The sequence below is a fragment of the Rhinolophus ferrumequinum genome, chromosome 7 (assembly GCF_004115265.2).
Source record: "Rhinolophus ferrumequinum isolate MPI-CBG mRhiFer1 chromosome 7, mRhiFer1_v1.p, whole genome shotgun sequence".
Lineage (NCBI taxonomy): Eukaryota > Metazoa > Chordata > Mammalia > Chiroptera > Rhinolophidae > Rhinolophus > Rhinolophus ferrumequinum.
The window spans coordinates 44,849,622-44,871,507 of record NC_046290.1 but is presented as its reverse complement, the minus strand read 5'-3'; the positions used below and the strand labels follow the sequence as shown (position 1 = coordinate 44,871,507).

At 39.5% G+C, this 21,886-nt stretch overlaps 1 protein-coding gene across 7 annotated transcripts; it reads right to left on the bottom strand.

The window, feature by feature from the left end:
- Positions 1 to 2,800: 2,800 nt before the first annotated feature.
- Positions 2,801 to 21,738, bottom strand: MARVELD2 (MARVEL domain containing 2). 7 transcript variants are annotated; one of them, XM_033111204.1, is made up of 8 exons: positions 21,635 to 21,682; positions 18,619 to 18,665; positions 16,723 to 17,886; positions 14,575 to 14,610; positions 7,707 to 7,855; positions 7,301 to 7,472; positions 5,246 to 5,296; positions 2,801 to 4,648 (listed from the first exon to the last, which is right to left on the bottom strand). In XM_033111204.1, exons 3-8 carry the CDS (start codon positions 17,869 to 17,871, stop codon positions 4,526 to 4,528), a joined length of 1,680 nt encoding a protein of 559 aa, XP_032967095.1. In that variant the 5' UTR covers positions 17,872 to 17,886; positions 18,619 to 18,665; positions 21,635 to 21,682; the 3' UTR covers positions 2,801 to 4,525. The 7 variants fall into 7 exon arrangements, with proteins under 7 accessions (XP_032967095.1, XP_032967091.1, XP_032967094.1 ...); XM_033111200.1 differs by lacking the exon at positions 21,635 to 21,682 and adding an exon at positions 21,436 to 21,598; XM_033111203.1 differs by lacking the exon at positions 21,635 to 21,682 and adding an exon at positions 21,443 to 21,598.
- Between the last annotated feature and the right edge of the window lie 148 nt (positions 21,739 to 21,886).

The window sequence follows — 21,886 nt, the reverse complement described above, 5'->3', positions numbered from 1 at the left end:
ACTAATTAAAAGTTCTTACTGATAACACCAGAACAAAGAATTTAGAATTAAATGTAAGGATCTTAATAGAGCTTTATGATTTACAATATGATTTCAGGTACTTTTGTCTCATCCGATCCCATTGCTCAGAGGTGACTTGCCCGAGGCCACACTGCTTGAACCTTGACTTAACTCCCATTTCTCTGCTTTTGCCACCATACAACATGAACATCAATAAGTTTAAAATAATGATAACTGAATTGCATTACAATGAAATAGAAAACATAAAAACTCTAAATTCAGAAAAATTACATGATGTAGTTCCATTCTTAATTAAAATATAAAACAACATACTATATAATTTTTAAAAAAATTATTAAATGCCAAAACTTCCTTTATATGCCTATATAAACAGATACCTGAGTAAGATGAGGATGGAAGGATATGCTCCAAAATATTAAGTGACTCTCTCAGGGGGAGGGTAGAATTATGGGCAATTTTATTTGTGTGTGTTTGGGAGGAAGAGTGTGAGCTTATCTTCATTTTCTACATTTTCTACAATGCACTCCCTATATACTTTCTGAAAAGTCTTTTATCATTGTTATTATTAAATAGTGATTTTGATATTCTACCTTCAACACAGTCCACTTGTTATCTAACTCAATGAAAAGTACATTTGAATATCCAGCCAGCCCTTATTGAGCAAGCATCTTCCTGGTATTTTAACCTACATTACTGCATTTAATTTTCACAATAATTTCATCAGGCAGTATTATTACCCCATCAGAGATAAGTAGGCTGCTTGCTGCTTAGAGAGGTTCATTTGTCCAGATCACACAGTAAGAGATGGTCTTGGTTTTGACGACTCAAAAGTCCACCTTCTCCTTCTGCTGGGCTGCGCCATCCCTCCTACTTTTGACTATCCCATTTCTGTTATAGGAGAGTTGCTCTATCACACGCTAGTGCAGCCTCTCAGATACTCTTCTTCAAAAACACATTTAAAGTGTTAAACAATTTTTACCTGATTTTATATATCATCAAAAGACTGGAAGGATATGCTCCAAGCAGTATATATTACCAGGGAGTAGAACTGATAGTGGTGGGGCTTTTATTTTCTAAGCTTATTTGTGTTTTTTTTTTTTTTTTAATTTTCCACAAGGTTTTTTTTTTTAAAGGTGAATGAGTATCAGAAAAAGTTATAGATTTTTCCTATATTGTTTATCTTTCGAACATTGGTGCATCTCAGTATCAGGTTCACTACACAAACCACTTCTAGAAATGCACCTAACAAAACGTGTACTTCATCACGAACCCCTTCTCTTCTCATTCAGATCTCCTGTTAGACAATAACCTCAGGTCTCTACCTGTTTACTTATTACATATTGCTGTATCTTTAATGCTAGAACAACACTTGATCAATAAAAGCAGTTGGCGCATAACTGGCAAGTGAGTGAATGAGTGAAAAATATACACTTTCCTCTTTCCAAGTTTTAGGTATACTGACATATTTTCATATTAATATTCAAATTAGAATACATGTTAAAATCAGGAGGAGGAAAAAAAATGTATAGGGAATTGCCTTTGCTTCTCAAACTCACACTTGCCAATGGTGGCTGCCACAGGTTGAACTGTGTGTTCCCCTCTCCCACCCCAACCCCCAAAAAGATTTGAACTCCTAACCTTTGGTACCTCAGAATGTGATGTTATTTGGAAATAGGATCTTTGCAGGTATAATTAGCTAAAATGAAGTCATACTGTGTTGCCCCGAAAATAACACCTAGCTGGACAAGTCAGCTCTAATGCGTGTTTTGGAGTAAATATTAATATAAGACCCGGTCTTATTTTGCTATATGAGACTGGGTGTTAACGTAAAGTAACGTAATGTAACGTAACAACATAACACCAGGTAAGACCGGGTATATAAGACCAGGTTATCGTATCATATCATCATATCATATCATATCATATCATATCATATCATATCATATCACCGGGTCTTATATTAATTTTTGCTCCAAAAGATGCATTAGAGCTGATTGTCTGGCTAGGTCTTACTTTCGGGGAAACCCAGGAGTAGAGAGGGAGGGTCCTAATCCAATATGACTGGTGTCCTTCTAAGAAGATGGCCCTGTGAAGACAGGATTTGGGTGATACATACACAAGCCAGGGACACCAAAGATTGCCGGCAAAACCGTCAGAAGGTAGGAAGGATTCCTCTACAGGTTTCAGAGGGAGCTTGGCCCTACTGACACCCTGATTTTAGACTTGTAGCTTGCAGAACTGAGAGACAATAAATTTCTGTTGTTTTAAACCAATTCAGCTTGTGGTACTACCGTGTTTCCCCGAAAGTAAGACCTAGCTGGACAATCAGCTCTAATGCGTCTTTTGGAGCAAAAATTAATATAAGACCCGGTCTTATTTTACTATAAGACCGGGACTTATATAATAAAATAATTAATATAATATAATAATAGTATATAATAATTAATGTAATATATAATAATATAATTAATATAGTATGATATAATGTAATATAATACTGGGTCTTATATTAATTTTTGCTCCAAAAGACGCATTAGAGCTGACTGTCCAGCTAGGTCTTATTTTCCGGGAAACAAGGTATGTTATGGTAGCCTGATGAAACCAACACAGTAGCCTTGAATTTGAATTCTTACAAATCATGGGGAGGAGGAAATAGTCACCTGAATGTCATGACCTACAGGTTTTCAATGACTTTCCAGTTTATTTTCTGATAATGAAAAATATTTTCAAGAACATGCCCAGTCAACACAGAAATTCTAGAAAAGCAAAACAATAGGTAACTAAAACTTTAATATGCCTAGATATTGACATAAAAAATTTGAAAACCAGTGTTACAATATCGGTTTTCAAAGAGTAACATTTACAGTTGTAGCAAAATAAAGTTGTACAAAGTTAAATTTCCTTAACACTTCATTTCAATATTAATCTAACTCTTTACAGCTATCAAAATAATATTATTTCATCTTTTTTTCCAAAGCATTGGTCCTCTTAAGTGAAACGTTATCATGGGGCCCCAATACCTAATACAGAAAGTTTTCTAGTTGTTTTAGTTGGGGGGCTTCCAGGGAGGGCCTCATACTTCCCTAGGTGTCACCTCTTAGGGCCCTAAGCATAGTCTGAGAACCATGGAATTAAAATATTAACAACGAACACTAAGATTTCACTGACAAAGAAAAACTAGGAAGTTCATTCAGTAACCAACACCCTTTTAACTGTCTGCTTGTTCACAGATTTTTCTTTGGTTTCATCACTTTAGAAAAGTTCTTTGAATATCAACTGTTTGAATGGCAGCGCTATTAATCAGAAATTGTATTTCTACCCCTGTGAAATTATCAACAAGGTAGATGCTGTGAATAGGATCCAGTAGCAATGATTTTTTAAAAACATTTTTTAGGCAGTTCATTGTTCATACTAATAAAAACATTTCTCATGAATAAAGCCCAAAGCCAAGATAATCCTTGGGAAGATGAAGCATCCCAATAAATGAAACGGAGATTCTAAGTAAATGGAACGCCATGGGGCCCTAGGACGGATATCCAAACAGGATGGGGAAGGCAACAACGTTCACACAACCTTCTGTGTGATGTGATGTAGACAGGAATGGCTGGGCTGTGGGGATGTGGAGGTATATGTGGACAGTGATACTGATAAAAGATGGGAAGGCTGTGTTGGACCCCAAGGGGCAAAGAACCACGGGGAAGCATCTGCTTAAGGCTATGTGTGGTTAGAGTTATTAACAGACAAAAAGAAAGTCACGAGACACATGGCCTTTTGGTAAGCTGGCTGGACCTGCTCATCAAGGACCTTTCCTCCGGACTTAACGCGTATTCTAGGTAAGTAGTTTATTCATTTCAAACACTTCTACAGATTCTACAAACACTGACGTGGTGCTTATAATGTGCCAGACTCTGTTGTAAGTATTTTACAAATATTAACTCATTTTATCCTCATAACACCCTATGAGGTAGGTACTATTATTAGCCCCATTTTACAGATGAGGAAATGGAGGTACAGAGAGATTAAGCAACTTGCCCCAAGATCATAGGGCTTGAAAATGTTCATGTTGGATTCAAACCCTTTTCAAGGAAAGAAACGACACCTTTGGCTAGGAAATTTGTCCTAGAAAAATCTTAGGAACTGGCCTGAGTAAAAAGAAAATATTGATATTCTACAGCACCAGAATTGACACATTCTCGGCACCAGAATTGATATTCTACTTGCTCATCATACCACAAGGATAAGGTCTCTAAATCACTTATAATTTCAACAATATGAATGTAAATTGTACACAGATGACTACAGGATCTCTTTCATTCTTAGTAAATTTGAATTTGTTTTGAAATGTCTGGAGTGAAATTATACTGTTTTAAGATTGCATACCAGCTAAACCAACTAGAGTCTGATTCAGGAAACACTTGCTTCTCTATCACAGAGACAAACATAAAAAAAACCCCAGTAAATAAATAGTTAGGTTTGTTATTAAAAAAGTGGTTTCAAATAAGGTTTAAGAATAACCTTGTACATCCCAATTCATTACTTTATCATATTCTTGAATTCTTTCCTTTATGTGAGAAAGTTTATTCTTTAGATAATCACAGCGTTCTTTTTTTTCCAGAAATGTAGGATCCTGGAAAAGAAACATAGTTGTTATGTCAGCCTCTGCTTCCTCAGCAAAGAACACACAAACATACATGATCGCGCAGAAAATGATCCTTCATAGCAGATTTCAAAATCTGCCTAAATGAATAACAGTTAAGTTATTCACAATGTTTTTAGTAGACTTTATTTTTGAGAATAGTTTTAGGTTCATAGCAAAATTGGGAGACACAAAGAGCTGAGGCACCTTTAACTTTAGTAGTTAAAATATATAAAAAGTAAATACGTACAGAAACATTTAATGAACGCTCTCTCCAGTCTCTACTGATTTGTGCAATTAAGGATGGAGTTAGAAACATGTAAAATAACTTAATCTTTCTGAAGGAAATGTGCGTGAAGGGTTTTATATTTGTGCTCATTTCCCTGGGTGGCTAAATCAGGACATAGAATGTAATCAGAGGAGAGATGAGAAGAAAAGCTGTCCAGCAGCCAGCCCTGTTCCCTAACAAGCAGCATCTTAAGAATTAAAAAAAAGAACTACTTTAGCTAAAAGAATCTAAAGTCTGTCAGTTGTTACCATTGCACTTGGATAAGAATATGCTTTGAAGAATAAAATGGTTTTACTCACCTTCTTTTTTTTCTTAAACTCTTCATGGATTCGTGAAATTCTCTCATGTTCCTAAAAATAGTATATTGTATACTTGAATTAAAACAGTTGCATTCACTCAAATCCTATCTCAAGAATGTCTCAAGTACACTGGGGATTAGAATAAAAACCAATTTTCACCTAAGACTATAATGAAAATATTCATACACAAAAATTCAATTCACTGGACGAATATGTGAGGGCTTACTGGGACCCTGGGGTGAGCAAGGAGAAAGGACCCTGCCTGCATGAAACCAGAACTGAGTGCCGGCGCCACTGCTTGCCAGCTGTGTGACTTGGGCAAGCTCTTCACCCTCCCCAAGACTCAGTTTCCTTATTGGTAAAATGGAAATAATAACTGCAACTGCCTCACAGGGTGGTGAGAAGGTTCACTTATTTGAAATTATCCCTATAAAGCGCTCACCACATAATGATCACAACATTAGCTATTATTAAATATCATTTTCATCCCCGTTGGAAAGTTATTATGTTATTAGGTACTTTCGTGTTATTAGGTTTTGGGATTAAGAGGTTGAGACTATCCAAGTTTTGAAAAGCACTAATACGAGGTTCCTTCTAAGTTTTGTAATAATAAGAAATTTGTTAAGGGGTTGAACAATCTATCCACAGATGACTAACGGAATGCCTTCATTATCCATGTAAACCCATGCTGTAGAGACTGTCAGACACTGTAAACCTCATAAATAAAATGTAATAATTTACAGTTCTGAAAGCTTCCCTTGAGAACATTTTCCATCATTTACCTACATCTTTCTCCCAATACATTTTAATTCATCAATGCCTTTTACATACTAAGATCACGAGTGTCAAAATTTGTGTTCTGACTGCTGCTAGCAGCACGATGAAGCTGGTGGTTCAGCTGCCATCTGTCTGAACGGGTCCTGAACTCACTGCCTGGGGCCACGGCTGCTGTGCTGGAGCCTCGGGCACAAGGGAGAGCTGCAAAACCTCGCCTCGAGTCTGCCAGAGGAACTGAATTTAAGAGGATGAAGACCGGAGGGATTATTTTGAGCAATGTTCCTATTTCATCGGCTTAGAAAAGTCATATGATTGATTTTTCAAGGTGCACAACCAGGTTTGTGAGAGAACCTGTGCCTCCAAGCAGGCCCCCTAGGCTTTGAAACAGCTCCCTGGGGAGATGCTGGGAAATGAATGAGCCTTAGTGGCAGACTCCTGTCCAGGGCAAAGCTGGCCCACGGCTGATGAGAAGTGAACTACTGTGATACAATGAGTATTTCTACTTTAGATAAGGACTGGAAGACATATCGAGACTAACTGCAGTTGGCCCTGACATGTGGCTGCTTATTTGCCACACCACGTTAAAAAACAGAGGACATGACTATGGTTGACATTGTGTGGAGATGTCATGGGAGGACTCAGTCTCTTGGCCCCTACTGTAATCATGACTCCCTCACCTCCAACTGCAGACACACGTGGCTAAGCCCTTGCCCTATCATACAAAGCCTACAAACCAGAGACCACGGCTCTAGGCTCAAAGACTACATGTCACGGTTGGGTTTTTCAGCATCTTAGTCTGGCAACCAGCTCGCTCTTCTCAATCCAGAGCTGATCCAGATTCTGGGGCCTACTCATTCTTTCCTGCATTCATTTGAGGGCCGCTAAACTTGGTCGCCCTCCTTGGACCTGTGGACCTTGCTTGCTTTCCAAATGATACTAACTGACCCTTGACCTGCAGTATTTGATGGATTTTCCCTGCTTCCTGCTACTAGTGTCACTCAGCCAACACTATCCCATTGCTCCAGGATTGGAAAAATGTCACTACTCTACGCATTTGGCTTAGATAGCTCATAATTACAGCTGAATTAAATGTACACTTTAAAGTACAGGGTCAAAACAAAGATGCCCAATTAATATGGGTCTAAGGAGAACTGTATATACTTTCCTAGACACAGACAGCTGTCACAGATGGTTATGGCTTCTCTACATTTCAAAAAAGGTCAGATTTTCCCCTTTCTTAATTCTCAGCACTCCCCCTAGGCAGCTGCAGACACTGACCTGCTGGCTGCCCGAATGATGCGGCAGTCGGCTCATCACTGCATCCAGCTCATCAAACTTCCTCAGGACGGCCTGAACTTCTGCAGAAAGCTCTTTGTACTCTGAAAACTGGTCTTGGAACACAGCTTTATAGCGTTCTCGTTCATCTTCCGTCTGAATCACAGGGTATTTTCTGTGGGGAAAAAAAATTAAAGTTGTAACTTTTTCTCTAAAACAAGCTGAAGGGGAAATCGGCTTAGCTTATTCCTTACTGACCATAGTGTACCTTCAACTCAGGTAACAAAGAATTGCTCCAATATAAAAGATTTTAAGCAGAGAGGATTAACTTGGAGAGAAACAGGAAAATGAAAAGCCCAAATGGAATCTCTCAATTGCTACCCTGAAAAGGATTTAGATGGATACTCACGCCACGTAGTCCGGCAACACGATAGGTTTAGGAATGTGGCCTGGGGGGATGTGTCCACTCAGTACTTCAGTTTTCATTTTTGTTGATCTCAGTTCTTTGAAATGAACTTCGTGGTCTCTCTGTCTGTCACCACCGATGGCCATTTCACACTACAGTTAGTGAGAAAAAGAGGATTTGTTTATAAACAGAGGCAGAAGGAAAAAAAAAAACCTGAATTTATTTGTAGGAGAAAATGGAGAGAAGGGCAGGAGGAAGAAAAGTGGAAACAGCAATTAACATTTCACTTTAGAATTTCATGATTTATGGTCACAAAGTTGTTCTCAAAGGTTTTGTGACAGCTAAAGGCAATCAGTGAGGTGGGAATAAATACATAATAATAGGTAGAACACCCTCCAACCCCCATCGTGTGTGGCAAAGATGGATGATGAAATGTCAAATGTGGGCTCTTAAGTACTTTGTTTATTTAGGATTTATACCCCAACTAACTAAAATAATAAAAACTGTAGTTAAAATAAGAAATTCAGGGAATAAAAATGGAACAAGGCTACTTAAACGGCAGGAGAAAAAAATGACACGGGAAGCTGAGGTGAACCAATTCCAAACAGCCATGGAGGAGGTCAGAAAGGGAAACGAACTGCGTTGTTTTCATTATCTGAAAGGAAAGCAAGCCAATCCAGAGGAGAGGTCATGGATGTCTTTAATGTACCCAAGGAAGTCTCCTTAACCTGCGATATCCTGAAGAGGCTGCAAGGATTCTGGAGGTGGTAGTTTAAGTCACCCTGGTTTCTAAATTGAAGAGCTCCTAGATGCCTTTTTAGTAAAAAAAAAAAAAAAAGGTACATTCAAAAGAGAGGAAACGAACATAAGATGAAATGGCCCAGAGAGGAAGTATAGGGGACAGTCCTTAAGAGCCAAAATAGCCAACAGAAAGGAAGTTGGAATGGATGGCCGAGTAGACCTACGACGGCAGGCTGAGATGGGTGTGCAGCTTTGGGGCTGGGAGAAGACTGTTTGGGGACCCCGTTGGGAAGTGCCCAGAACACCACCCAAGTAGGTGAAGCTGGTAGATGCCAGGAGAGGGGTTTCCATTTTACATATAAAGGAGCAAAGTTCAGAGAGGTTCAGTACAAGGTCTCACAGCTCTGAAGTGGAAAATCAGCATTAAAACCCAGAACTTTTTGGCTCACTGATACTTTAAATGACTAACACAAGGAAACCAGTTTACTTAGCCATATGTTATTCAATCCTCAAGTTCCCTAAGGTTCTGGGAACAAGCTAGAAATGGGTTTGTGATGGGCAGGGCGGGCAGATGCGGGAGGCCAGACTGCTGGAGGGAAGTGAGCTCAAGCGTGGGCTCCGAGATTCCTCCTTAGAGCAGGAAGCTCCCCTCTACTGGCCCTCTAGGCCTTCAGTTCATGCTTGCTGCATTCAACTCCTTGCACTAAACTGAGAGTGGCGTATGAGGGCCCCTGCTTCACTGAAAACAAAATATAAAACAGGATTTTAAAATCTTGCCAGGCAGCTTTGAAAAGCCTTTGTTCCCTCATTTCCTATCTCTGAGGCTGCCTTTGAGGTTTGGTCTAGCATTAGCTCATTCTAAAAACCACCAGTTTTCAACTCCCCAAACAGTGCAGAGCTGATGAGAGGATTAGACAAAGGAGGGTTATGAAAAGCAGAAGCTCACAGCCACGGTGCTAGGTGAAGGGGGACCAGATCACCTCCATGTGGCTAGCTATTGGGCCCCAAACAGCAGGAATGTGAGTGGGGGGCAAAAAACCCTGTACACACCACTCTAACCAGTGTTCCTGATTGCAAACACAAGGCCCCGAATTTCAGGACCTGTCTTTGCTTCTAGTAAAAACTAGTCTTGTCAGTATCAGTAAAACTTTACTATGAGGCAAGAGAAAGTAATTAAGCAATGGGGATAAGTAATGCTTTGGATATAATTACTAAGCTTTTCAAATGAATGTGCTGTTAGGCTAGAAAGAGCGAGAGCTAGATACGTGTTTCAGTGTGCACTTGCCCAAATTCGGATTCTCTCTCCCTTTGAGTGTATAATGGAATAGGCTCCTTGTCCCAAATCCGTATGTTTACTTTTGATGCCCAGATTAGCTTTTGCCTTTTCTAGCTTGGGAAAGAAATCTGCTCAGCACTTAGGGATTTATGAGAATTTGTTTCTGTCTCTATCTGATCTTATTTTATGTCTGTATATTATTTCTTTTTAAAATGATCTTATTTGCTTTTTACAAATTGTTTTCGTTAAAATACAAAATAAGAAGGGACAGCCTAGTACATAGTTCCAAACAAATGACAGGAAACTGAAATTCAGAGAGGGTAAGTAATTTCCCCAGGGTCACAGAGCTAGTAAGTAGCTTATCTAGTACTCAAATTAAGATCTGCCTGACCCCAAAGTTTATTTTCATCACACTTCACTGCCTCTCCTGTGGAAGTCTGCCAACTCTTCCCTACTAAGGACTAGGAAGAAAGCAGGTGAAAATCATACCCAATAAGAAGCTGGAGAGTCAACCTTTTCAATAGTTTCCTTAGTTAAGTCATGAGATTCCCTCTAACAGAGGTCTGACTCTAGAATACATCTAATTATGTTGACTCAGAGACCTCCATCTCCCAGGAAAAAGGCCTTTGAAAGGATGGACTTTGCATTTAGCTCCCAGATCTTGAAAGAGTACACGAGCATAAATAACTGGATTGCAGGCTCTTAAAAGAAGGCCCAGGAATGGGAGATCCAACTCTGCTAAGGTTATTCATGACGGTTCCAGGACCTCTCAGGATCTGGGACCTTACAACACATGCTGGGCCCCAACCTTCTAGGGTGGCCTGAAAGAGGTACCCTAGAACTCCCTGGCAGATCTTTCTAATCTTGTCCCACATGTGGAACCTGCTTCAGCCACATTCTCACCAATGACACTGACCACTCTATCATTTGCGGCACTTTCCTCCAATTCAGCCAAACGTTTTACTCTGCTCTGCACTTATTCCCATTGGTAAATGCCACTGCCTTAAAGGGACTGACCAGGAAGCCCATAAATTCCACCCAAGCCGAGAATGACCACTACTGCCACATCACTGCCACACCCACTCAGCGAGACAGCCCTGTCCAGCTGGTGTCACCACCTATACCCCCCAAAGCAAACAGATTCTTTTCTTCTGCCCCTGAGGACGTCCTCAAACATATTTCCTAATGTTAGCACTGTGACTTGCTAACTCTGAGATCAGATTTTGATATCACTTGTTAACAAGAGTCAACTTTTAGAAAGTGAATTTCCTCATACGAGGTCTGACAATTAAGTTCGCGAACTCATCCTAGAAAAAGTGCTACATACCTCACTGCTGAATATCACTACGGTCACCTTCAAAGTACTCCCCTTGGGAAGCTATGCACTCATGCCAGCGCCTACTCCACCCTTCATAACAATTTTGGAACCTTTTCTGGAATGGCCATCAGAGCTGTCATCGTATTACTCTTGATGTCCTGAATGTCATCAAAATGTCTTCCTTTATCTTCCGGAAAAGGGAGACGTCACTGGGGGCCAGATCAGATGAGTAGGGAGGGTGTTCCAATACAGTGATTTGTTTACTGGCTAAAAACTCCCTCACAGACAGTGTGCCATGTGAGCTGGTGCATTGTCATGATGCAAGAGCCATGAACTGTTGGCAAAAAGTTCAGGCTGCCTAACTTTTTCACGCAGCCTTTTCAACACTTCCAAATAGTAAACTTGGTTAACTGTCCAGTTGGTACAAATTCATCATGAATAATCCCTCTGATATCAAAAAAGGTTAGCAACATCACTGCAACAAGTTCAAGAACTTAATTGTTAAACCTCCTATATAAGTTTTTAGGCCCCCTTTCCATTATAAACAGTCTTTCTAATCCTGATATAGCTTCTAATCCAAAGGTCCTTTAAACTCAACTTTTTCCATACAGCGAACATTATTTTAGGACTCTTACGGGGCTGCGATTCATTCCTGGCCAGGGTGGAATTTATGAGTTTCCTAGCCAGTCCCTTTGAGACAGCAGGACGTACCAATGGGTTAAGGCCACACTGGCGATCGTGAGTAAGAGTATGGGCAATGACCCACTAAAGCCACGCTCATGATGACTCCCACGTGGGAAGACTGCTCTCCGCATCTAGTCAAACTCACTCATGTCTCTGTACTAATACTAGAAGGCAGCTCTAAGGGGATGTGACGGAGGTTGTACTTAAATCTCAAATAAAGGGCCTGTGTTATTTAAACATCAGCCTTGTATCGATTATCTCAATATTTGAAATGAGTATTTATTAATTTTTTAAAACCTTTAAACAATTTTTAAATAGGTAATACATACACATGATATATAATTCAAAAGGTCCAAAGGGGTACATAACGAAAAGTCTCCCTTTATCCTGTACCCCCGCAGTTAGCGAGGTGCCCTCCTAAAGGCAACTACTATTATCCCTTTCAGGTATATCTGATATATATATATTTTAGACAGCTTAAAGGTGAGCATCCATTCAGCTTACTCTGGTTGTTAGTACCACTGAGTTAGAACAAGTCTAACTGAAACGTGTATCTTGACAGCAATAAATGTTGAATAAATGAACATAAAACTAACTAAAACACAGAGAATCAGGAAGTTAAAACAAAGTACAAAACAAAGAAACAAAAAGCCACACACACACACACACACACACACACACACACACTACAGTAGTATCTCTCTAATCCTATGAATAAGGTTTAAAGTGTATAGGTCTGTAGACCAGCTAATAACAGTCTCATTTGTCCCATACCTGGTCAGTCAGCACTGGGCAGGTATCTCTTCATAGCTAAAGATTTATGAATACGCAACATCATCCCAGAAAAGCAGTTGAGCCATCTCAGCTGCAATTCACAGGATTTCACATACGTCTCAGAAATAATTTAATACAACTGACTCTTTAAAAAGAAGTGGCAAATTGTAAATCCCCAAAGATGACCAATCAACAATGCTAAGTTTGAGACATTATCATCCATAAATTCATTTCTCTAGGAAACGTCAGAGAAATACAAATCTTTAAGCAAATTTTTAAAATTTTGTAGTTCTCGGTGCTTGTGCCCTTCTCTCAGTACACACACACACACACACACAGGCACACACAATCACACTCTACTAATCTTTTGTGTGTGTTTTCCTTTTTCACTAGATTTGTAAGCTCCTGTATAATAACGGTGACGATACTCCTTGTAGTATTCATGTCACTGGCCTACAGCCTAACTGGTACATGTTTGCTCAATGAATGAATTAATAATGACACTGATGAATTAATCACGATCCCTTGGACAGACTCTTCACCCACTTCATAAATCCCTATTTCAGCATGAACAGAATATTTTCAAATAGTATTTGCACATTATAGAAAATAAAGTTAAAAAGAACCTCATAAAAGGTATTTTCAAAATGTAGGCACTTAACAAAGGACTTCTGCAAATTAGCTATCTAATAAAAAAACTGGACAGTATATGACAGTTAAGAGAAGAAAATGCAAACACAACATATGAAAAATGCTCAACCTCACTCCTAATAAGAGAAATGCAAATTATAACTACAAGAGATACTGTTTTCACCTATCAGATCGACAGATGTCAACAAATTTCCTACTACCCTGTGTTGATTAAGGGGTGAGGAAGCCTGTCGTGCTGTTGGGAGTGGAAATTGGTAAAACTTCTACTGGGTAATCTGGTAATCAAAATATATTAATGGAAGTATGTACAAATATATACATATATGCTTAAGGTTATTTACTGTAGCATTGCTTTTTATTTTTCAATTATAGTTGACATTCAATATTATACTATTGTTTTTAATAGTGAAAGATTGAAAACAACCTAAATGTTCATTTATGGTTAAATGAATTATGGTACATCCATACAATGCAATACCATGTAGTTGTAAAAAGAGAGTGCATAAGTTCTTCATGTACTAATAAGGAAACATCTTAGAAATGTATTGTTATGTGGAAAAAATAAGGAACATAACTGTATATGGTAATCTACCATTTGTATAAAACGGGGAGGAGAGCGAATATATATATATATAACACATTTCTAAAGGAAATACAAGACACTGGTAACACTGGTTGCTTCCAAAGCAGGAAAACTGGGAAGCCACAGTATAGGAGGTAAGAGGAGACTTTGCATTAGAGAGTCTTTTGATTTTTGAACCCAGTGAATATACTCTCTTTTCAAAGAAACAAATAAAACCATGAGTTGGATTCTCAACTTACACTTAGAAAGAATGCCCAATATCTTAAAAAAGAACTTTTCAATGAGGTAAAATCATAACTAAAATATATTATTACATATATGTAAATAATTATAACAACAGCATCTCATTTAATGCTCTCAGCAATCTTGTGGGGTAGAAATTATTATTATTCCAATCTTACAGATGAAGGCCAAGGAACTGTATGTTAAAATACCTTCCCGACTGTCACACAGTTAGTAAATCATGGAATAGGAATTTCTTTCTTGAGACAACAAAATTGGCACCTGAGAGCAAAGTGAGGACAGAAAACGACTGCAAAGAACTTGAAAGAGACTGAAAAAAATTTGGGAGAATTACCGACATTTTTAAAAAATTAAAATTTAAATGTAAGGAGAACCAACAGTTCACTTGCATAAGCTTTCATGTAACAAAATTAAAGAAGTTATATATAGCCTTGTCTAATTTGGTCCTTTTAGTATTAGAAAAAAACTGCAAGTACTATTATGAACTTAATGTAATAGATACTCTTACACAGACAGATGATCTCCTCTGTAGATTTATAGATAAGAGAGAAAAGTGTTTAGAAAATCTAGAGATAAATTATAATGTGAACTTTATTCTTACCATTTTCCTTTTTGATGGCAATGATGGCTCACTTATCTGGAAAAGAGTTAAAATGATTTTTCAAAGGCGTGTGATGCTACTATGCATATATTTTCATCCATTTGCATTTATAGCCCAATCTCAATTTTATAGAGGTTGATTCTCTATTTGCCAGATGTTCCTCCTACTCTTTTGGCCATGTTTTGATGACCAATGGAGAACCAGAGGAGGGATAACTGGAATTCCCTATGAATTAGGAGCAGAGAGCATTGTTGGGAATACGGAGATGGTACAGACTGTTTGGTGAGTTGTTTCGAATTACCTAGAGATTTTATTTATTCTTGGCTCCCATTCCCTTGCACAGTTAAAGAGTTTGGGACAGTTACAGTATAAAATTAATAGGAAAAAGCCACAGGCCATTACATCTTCTAACTTTTAGAAAGTTACAGCAAACACAAACCAGCACAACCTCCAACATCAGAGATGATTAAAATCTAATCAACCATTATGAAAAGTCTGATAGAAATGAAAAGTCTGATAGAAACAAGTTTTTGTTGAAAAAGGGAAAAGAAATGAAAGCATTATGTTGATAATTGCAGTCATATTCACGCAGAATTTTGAAATGACATTAAGAACTCTGTTATTAAAGTTACATAAAATTATGAGGATGTGTGCGTGTTTCTCTATCTAGATTTGACACTGATTGGAATTTAAAGTTCTCTACTTTGTATACACAGATGTAAATTTAAAGAAATATGCTTAACATGCCGAGATAAACTTTTAGAAATAACTTGACTCAATGTCGAGTTCTAGTAAGATAAGTATATTTTTTGACAAGAGTATGAGTCACATTGAAACATGTTAAGGTTCTCCATGTAACACCTAAGGTACTTGTTATAAACTGAGTCAAGTTTTTTGTTGTTGTTATGCGTAAGATTCTTGCAAAAGATTAAAAACAAAATACTGAGATGCCAAAAAAACGTGACTTGTACTCATCTTTTGTTATCGGTATATATTATTACAATTGTAATACAGCTTTTTCCTTTCTTAAAATATGTATACATTTTTTGGCACCCTCTGCAGATAACGTCAGTGAATAGGTTATTAAGTAAGTAAGGAGTTTCATTTTTATCTGTAATTTTGCCCAATACACACCATGTGAAATTAGATAGTATCTAGGAGGTCTTTGGAAACATGGGGAAAGAAAGATGCATGATATAGTTGACTTAAAATTAAGAAAAAAATTAAGGTATTACTGAGAATTTCAGTGGCATAGGAAATACTATTACATACTCCTCCTCAGAAGAAAGCAAAACATTAACTTGTTTCAGGGTATAATGAAGTTACTAGAACATATATTTTAGAATAACATTTTTTCTACCATTCAAATAAAATAATTTTAAATAGGACTTATATATAGTCTCATCCTCTAGGTATTATTAATATTAATATTAATATTAATTCTCCTCCTCTTCCTTCTCCTCCTTCTCCTCCTATATACTTAATTAGTTCACTTCTAGAAATAAAATCAAGTGCATGGCTCCCATTCTAATTCTGGAACACTCATCTGGCTAAAATAAGGATAAAACATCAAAATGCCTGGGCAAGTTTTCACAATGTATGTTTATTACAACCTGCCCTCTCAATAATTAAAAAAAAAAAATCAAATGTGGTTCATCATATTCTTACTTGACTTTAACCCGTGGAAAACAGTGGGACACATCATAACAGATTTAAACAAGCACTTTCCTCCTCTAACTGAAAAATTATGTTTTTTCAATTGTCTTACCATACTAAAGAATCAAGATTGTTCTCAAACTGGAATGATGAGACACTTAATTTACTGAATATGTTATTCTTTTTCTTTGCGGGATTTCAGTAGCTGTGTTTTCCCCTTAAGCATCAGAAAGACTTAATAATGCAGCCAACAAACTATGTATTACACATCTCGTGTCTATTTGCAATGTTATACAACAGTAACACACTAGAATGCATTATCTCAGTCATAGCATGTCAGATTCTGAGCTAGGACTGTTGAATTTCAGATCATGAAAACAAACAAACAAAAAAGACTTCTATAAAATCTTTGTTTTGAGAACTATACGTATTTAACAAGGGAGTAAATAACAGAAAAGACATTAAGAAATGAAAGACTGTGACATTCCTTACCTCCTGTTGTTGCATGTATTCCCTGTGTCTCCGAGCTGCCTCATGCCTCCATAACTTTAGGCAAACCAAAGCACTAATGAGATAAACAATCATGGTGATAAACAAGAAGATCATTGCTGCTATCTGTCCTCCTTCCACCCGGCAGAACACCGCATTCACTGGTGTATTAAATATTGGATAGTAGCACAGTCCGCCTCGGTTGATATCATTCACATAGACTATGGCTGCAGCCATATACAAGATAAACAAGGCGACGTTAATTCCAAATTCAGTTAGGGGCCACCAGTTAGAGTCCAAAAGAATGGTCTGATAATACATGGACATGCCAAGAACCAGAATAATAAGGGTGGTGATCCAAGCTAAAGCAGCAACCACAAGTACAAAAGGGGTTTTGGGGCCACTGTAGTAATAGCCCCCATATATACTGCCCAGGCCACCAATGCCTCCCATGGCGTTAGATGGTGAATATCCAAACATGTTATACCACTCGCTGTCCTTGTGAATGTACGCTGTGACACAAGCAAAGACGCCGGCCCCCAAGAGCAGCTCCACCACACCCAGAATTCTCAGCAGGCCTGCCCACGACTTCATGTAGGAATACCTCAGGTTATACTCTTCCATCTTCTCGCTGTATGTTCGAGCTGTTTGTGTGTGTCGGCCTAGAGATCCATAGGGATCCTGGGGAAGCATCGCTTCAGCGTCTTTCCGGGAATTACAGGTTCCTTCTGACCCTCCACAAGTATCTTGGCAGGAGTTGGCGGGTGAACGGTGATTTGGTCTTACTGGAGAGGCTGGAGGTGAGCATTCCACTCCATCGGAGATGTATCTGATGTCTGACACTGGCTTATCCCATTCCGGGTCCTTTTTCTTCCCTCTGAAGAAGTTCTTCCAGGACTCGGGGACAAAGCGCCTCACGGGTTTGAGATCTGGTGCTATGGCCGGTTCCTCTGTGTCACTTGAGTAGAAGTCGGGGCCGAATGGTGGCTGTAATGGGAGAGGGGGTGGTGGCAAAGGATCAGCGCTCACAGCCAGCTCACTGTCATGAAGAGTCTGGAGGGTTCTTATGGTGCCATCTTGATAGGCCAAGTCCCCTGGGACCTCATCGTAGTGCCTGTCCCGATTCCTGGATCTTCCATCGTTTGTCGACATTTGTGATTTCTACACCTGTAGCCAAGATTAAAGTTATCACTTATGCTTAGCAATTTATTATTTCAATGATGCCGATTTTATTTACTTAGTAGCAAATGATCATATTTAGGAAACCAATATGATCATGTTAATTATTATGATATATAAAAATGACAACATAAATGTTTAAACATGTGTAACAATTATGTTAGCCAGGGATATAGTCATCATTCTATATGATTTGAAGGGCAATCAAAATTTTAAATCTTAGCTCTGAATTAAAAGTTGTAAGTCTAATTTATCTATGAGCCCTATAAGCAACAAAATATAAAAAACAAAAATAAGACTTTATTTAACATAAATTTTAACAAGACAGGATGCTACCTCATTCCAAGCAGAGTCCTTTCCTCAAACAGCTAAATAAAAATATTTAAGAGTTTGAGCATACCAAAATTTGATGGGTCAGCAAATACTCTTCATTTTTATTAACTCAAATCTGCTTTGGAATGAACAGCCCAAGAGAAGCAGCCTGCTAAACATAGGGAATGAAGAGCCCCTTTCCTTCCTAAATCAGGAAAGTCAGTGTAGGGGAGGTGCTTCTCCCCCTCTAAATATTAACACTTAATATTAGATTTCAAAAATTGATTTCTCAGATAAAAAAAAAAATCACCAAAGGTAAAGATTCCCCAAAAGTATTATACAACACAGAACAGCAGCAATGATCATGTATATCCCTCTTTCCAGAGCAATTATCTAAAGGTGACTTGCTGTTGCTATGGAGACTCAGGAGGTATCTTAGAGGGTATTCAATCCACCTAAAAAAATAAAGCATAGAAAAAGCACTTTTACTAAACCTGTTGACTTCCTTCATGAAATCAATGACCTGGACACATATACAAAAAGAAGGAAACCACTGCTAATGTAACTCCTAGGTTTAAAGCACATGAATTTCTCCCTCAAATTGCTTGTAAGTATGTATTTACTTGAAGGCTCATTGGGCACATGACATTGTACCTGGCACTATGAAGGTGGTATCAAGATTTAAATGGATAATCCCACATTTATGGTGTTAAACAATTTAGAAATTTCTAAGGTTTTGTTTTATTTTACTTTGTAAAATGAAGACCAATCATTCAACAAATATTTACCGAACACCTGCCATGTACCAGGTTTATCAGTGCTGCGTACCATGCTGAAGGTGTATCAGTGAATGAAGCTAACTGAAATCTCTGCCTTTGTGGAGCTTATGTTCCAGTGTGTGTGTGTGTGTGTGTGTGGGGGGGGGTTAACTGATGATACATAAGGGAAGTGAAATATATCAGATGCAAAGGAACAAAGTTAAGAAAGGAGATAAGGAGTGCATTGTGGGCAGGGTGTTAAAATTTTATTTATTATTATTTTTTAGTTTTCTATTACAGTTGACATTCAGTATTACTGGGTGTTAAATTTTAAATATAACAACCAGGGAAGTCTGCACAGAGAACGTGACCTTTGACTACAGAAATGAAGGAGGTGAAGGAGGAAGCCAGGCAGCTATCAGGGGTAAGTATTCCACACAGGTGGAGCTGCTAGTGCAAAAGCCTTGAGTGCCTGGCACGTTGGAGATCTATTAAGGCGTGGAGGCCAGCATGGCAATAGCAGAGAGAGAGGGTGAATAGTAGAATTGAGGCCATCTGAATCATTAGGGCCTTGAAAGCCATTGGAAAGGATTTTGGCTTTTACTGGGAGTGAGATGAGAAGCCACTGGAGAATTCTGAGTAGAGGAGTGACACCATCTGACTTGTTTTAATAGGATCATTCTGTGCTATGTTGAGAGTACACTCCAGGAGACAAGTGTGAAAACAGGGAGACAGGCTACGAGGCCACTGAAATAATCTAGTTGGCCATGGTGGTAGCAAGAAGTGGTCAAATTCTAGATATAGGGAATTAAACTATTTTTATTATAGAAATTTTCAAACATAAATAAGGGGAAAGAATAGTGTTATGAAGCCTTACGTACCGCTCAACCAGCTTCAATAATGATCAATTTATGACCCATCTTGTTTCATCTATACCCACTACCTTATTCCCTTTGCCAATAGATTACTTTGAAGCAAATCCCAGACATCGGATCATTTCACCTGCAACATACTTCCACCTCTCCCCTTTAGCCTTGAGGAGAAGCAGTCTGAAGAGACTTTGAGATACATGCTAGAAATCAAGGTGGAGGTGTCAAAGAGGCAGTCTATAAAGAGAAGGATGTATTGTCACAGACTAGATAAGATTCACCCAGGAAACGGGTAGAGATGGAGAAGTGGTCTAAATTCCGGGGTCTTCTAATGGGGCACTCCAATTTTATTTTATTTTTTTTAAGGAGGGCAGCTCACAGTGGCTCATGTGAGAATCAAACCGGCAACCTTGGTGTTATTGGCACCACGCTCTCACCAACTGAGCTAACCAGCCACTCCAGGGGTCACTCCAATTTTAAATAATTATCTGGGTCTTCCCAGCATGGTGCAAAGTAGGAGCTCTATAAGTGATAGCAATTAGCAGGTTTTTTTGGTCTGTTTTTTTCTCTTTTATCTGTTTTCTAACAAAGTTTAAATTCTAGAAATGCAAAGTTCCACTATGGTTTTGAATTACATTTTCCTAAGAAAAGCAGAAGCAAAAGCACCAGTTTTAGCAAGTTTTACACAATATTCCTCAATATCTATGCTATATATGCATTAAAGGATACCCCACTGCTTAATTTAACTCACTGGTAAAAAAAAAGTGTGCTTCACTGTAATGGATTTATCTTTACCTGTGAAAAGTGGCTTATTTAAATGAGACCACTTTATCAGTGTTTAAATGAAAAGCAAAAAAAAAAAACATTTTTGAAGAATTGTAGAATAGCAAAATATGTGATTTTAAAAAGGGAACGGTCAGCTGTATTTTAGCACATCTTAAATATCTGGATATCCCTCAGATCTTTCAGGGTGTCATTGGGAGCCCACTTAAGATTCAGCATCTGAAGCAGAGTGGTCTTTGTTTTGTTCAAGCCCAGGACCCTGACTCCATTCCGTTGGGACACATAACTGGGAAAGCCAAGGCGGTGGGAGGAGAAATGGTTTCCCCTCCAGCAAAATGTCACAGGATTTGAGCTTGGTCACCTTTACACAAACAGAATCACAGCTTTAGCGGGCTTTAAAGTTTTGCTGGACCCAAGGAAAGGGAAGGTTTGGGATGTTTTGGAGCGTCCAGGAGGTTGGGAAAGGCCTTGAGGGTTTGAACTTCACCCACGAATGAGTGCCACGGGTTACTAAGCATCTTTGCCCGGGTCCCTGCCGAGTCAGCTCGGCGCCCGGTCCCACCCATCTCGTTCAGGCTTCTGCCCACCCGCCTGAGTGCTCCGTCTCGGCGTCTGAGTGAAAATCCACTTAGTCTTTGGAGATTCTGCCCCAAAGTGGCCGGAACTAAGCCGGCTCAGACTGCCGGGGTCCAAATGACCAGGATCACCGCGCCCGGAAGAACGGCGGCGACGCGCGCGCACCTGTGTCTCCTGAGACCACACTGGACAAGGGGCTCTCCCGACCCCCCGACCCTGCTTTCCCCGCAGACCCTCACCTCTTACCGCGCCGGCGTCCGGCCTCAGCCGCAGGTTACGGCGGGACTGACTGAGCAGCGAGCGCCGCGGACCCGGGAAGCTCCGAGGGGCCCGGCGAGCGCCGAGAGGGGCCGAAGACCCCCTTCCCCACACGCGCACCTGCCGGGCCGCCGAGCCCCGCCCCTGTCACGTGGGCCCCACCCCTCGGACCCCCCTCACCTGCTCCACCACCGGAAGAGCGCGCACGCCGCCCGCGGCACTGAAACTGGATCGGTCTCCCGGGGCGGGGCCCAGGCAAGCCTTGCCCCGCCCGGCTTTGTGTCAGCTCTCCCACTTGGAGCCGGGGCGGGTCGGTGCCCGCACCCCAGCACTCAGTGCCAAGGTAACGAAACCCGACTTTGCACCCAGTGCTCGGGAAAGGTGGTTTCGGGTGTGATTAACCCCTCGGGAGAGTTCTCTCCCTTCCCTATT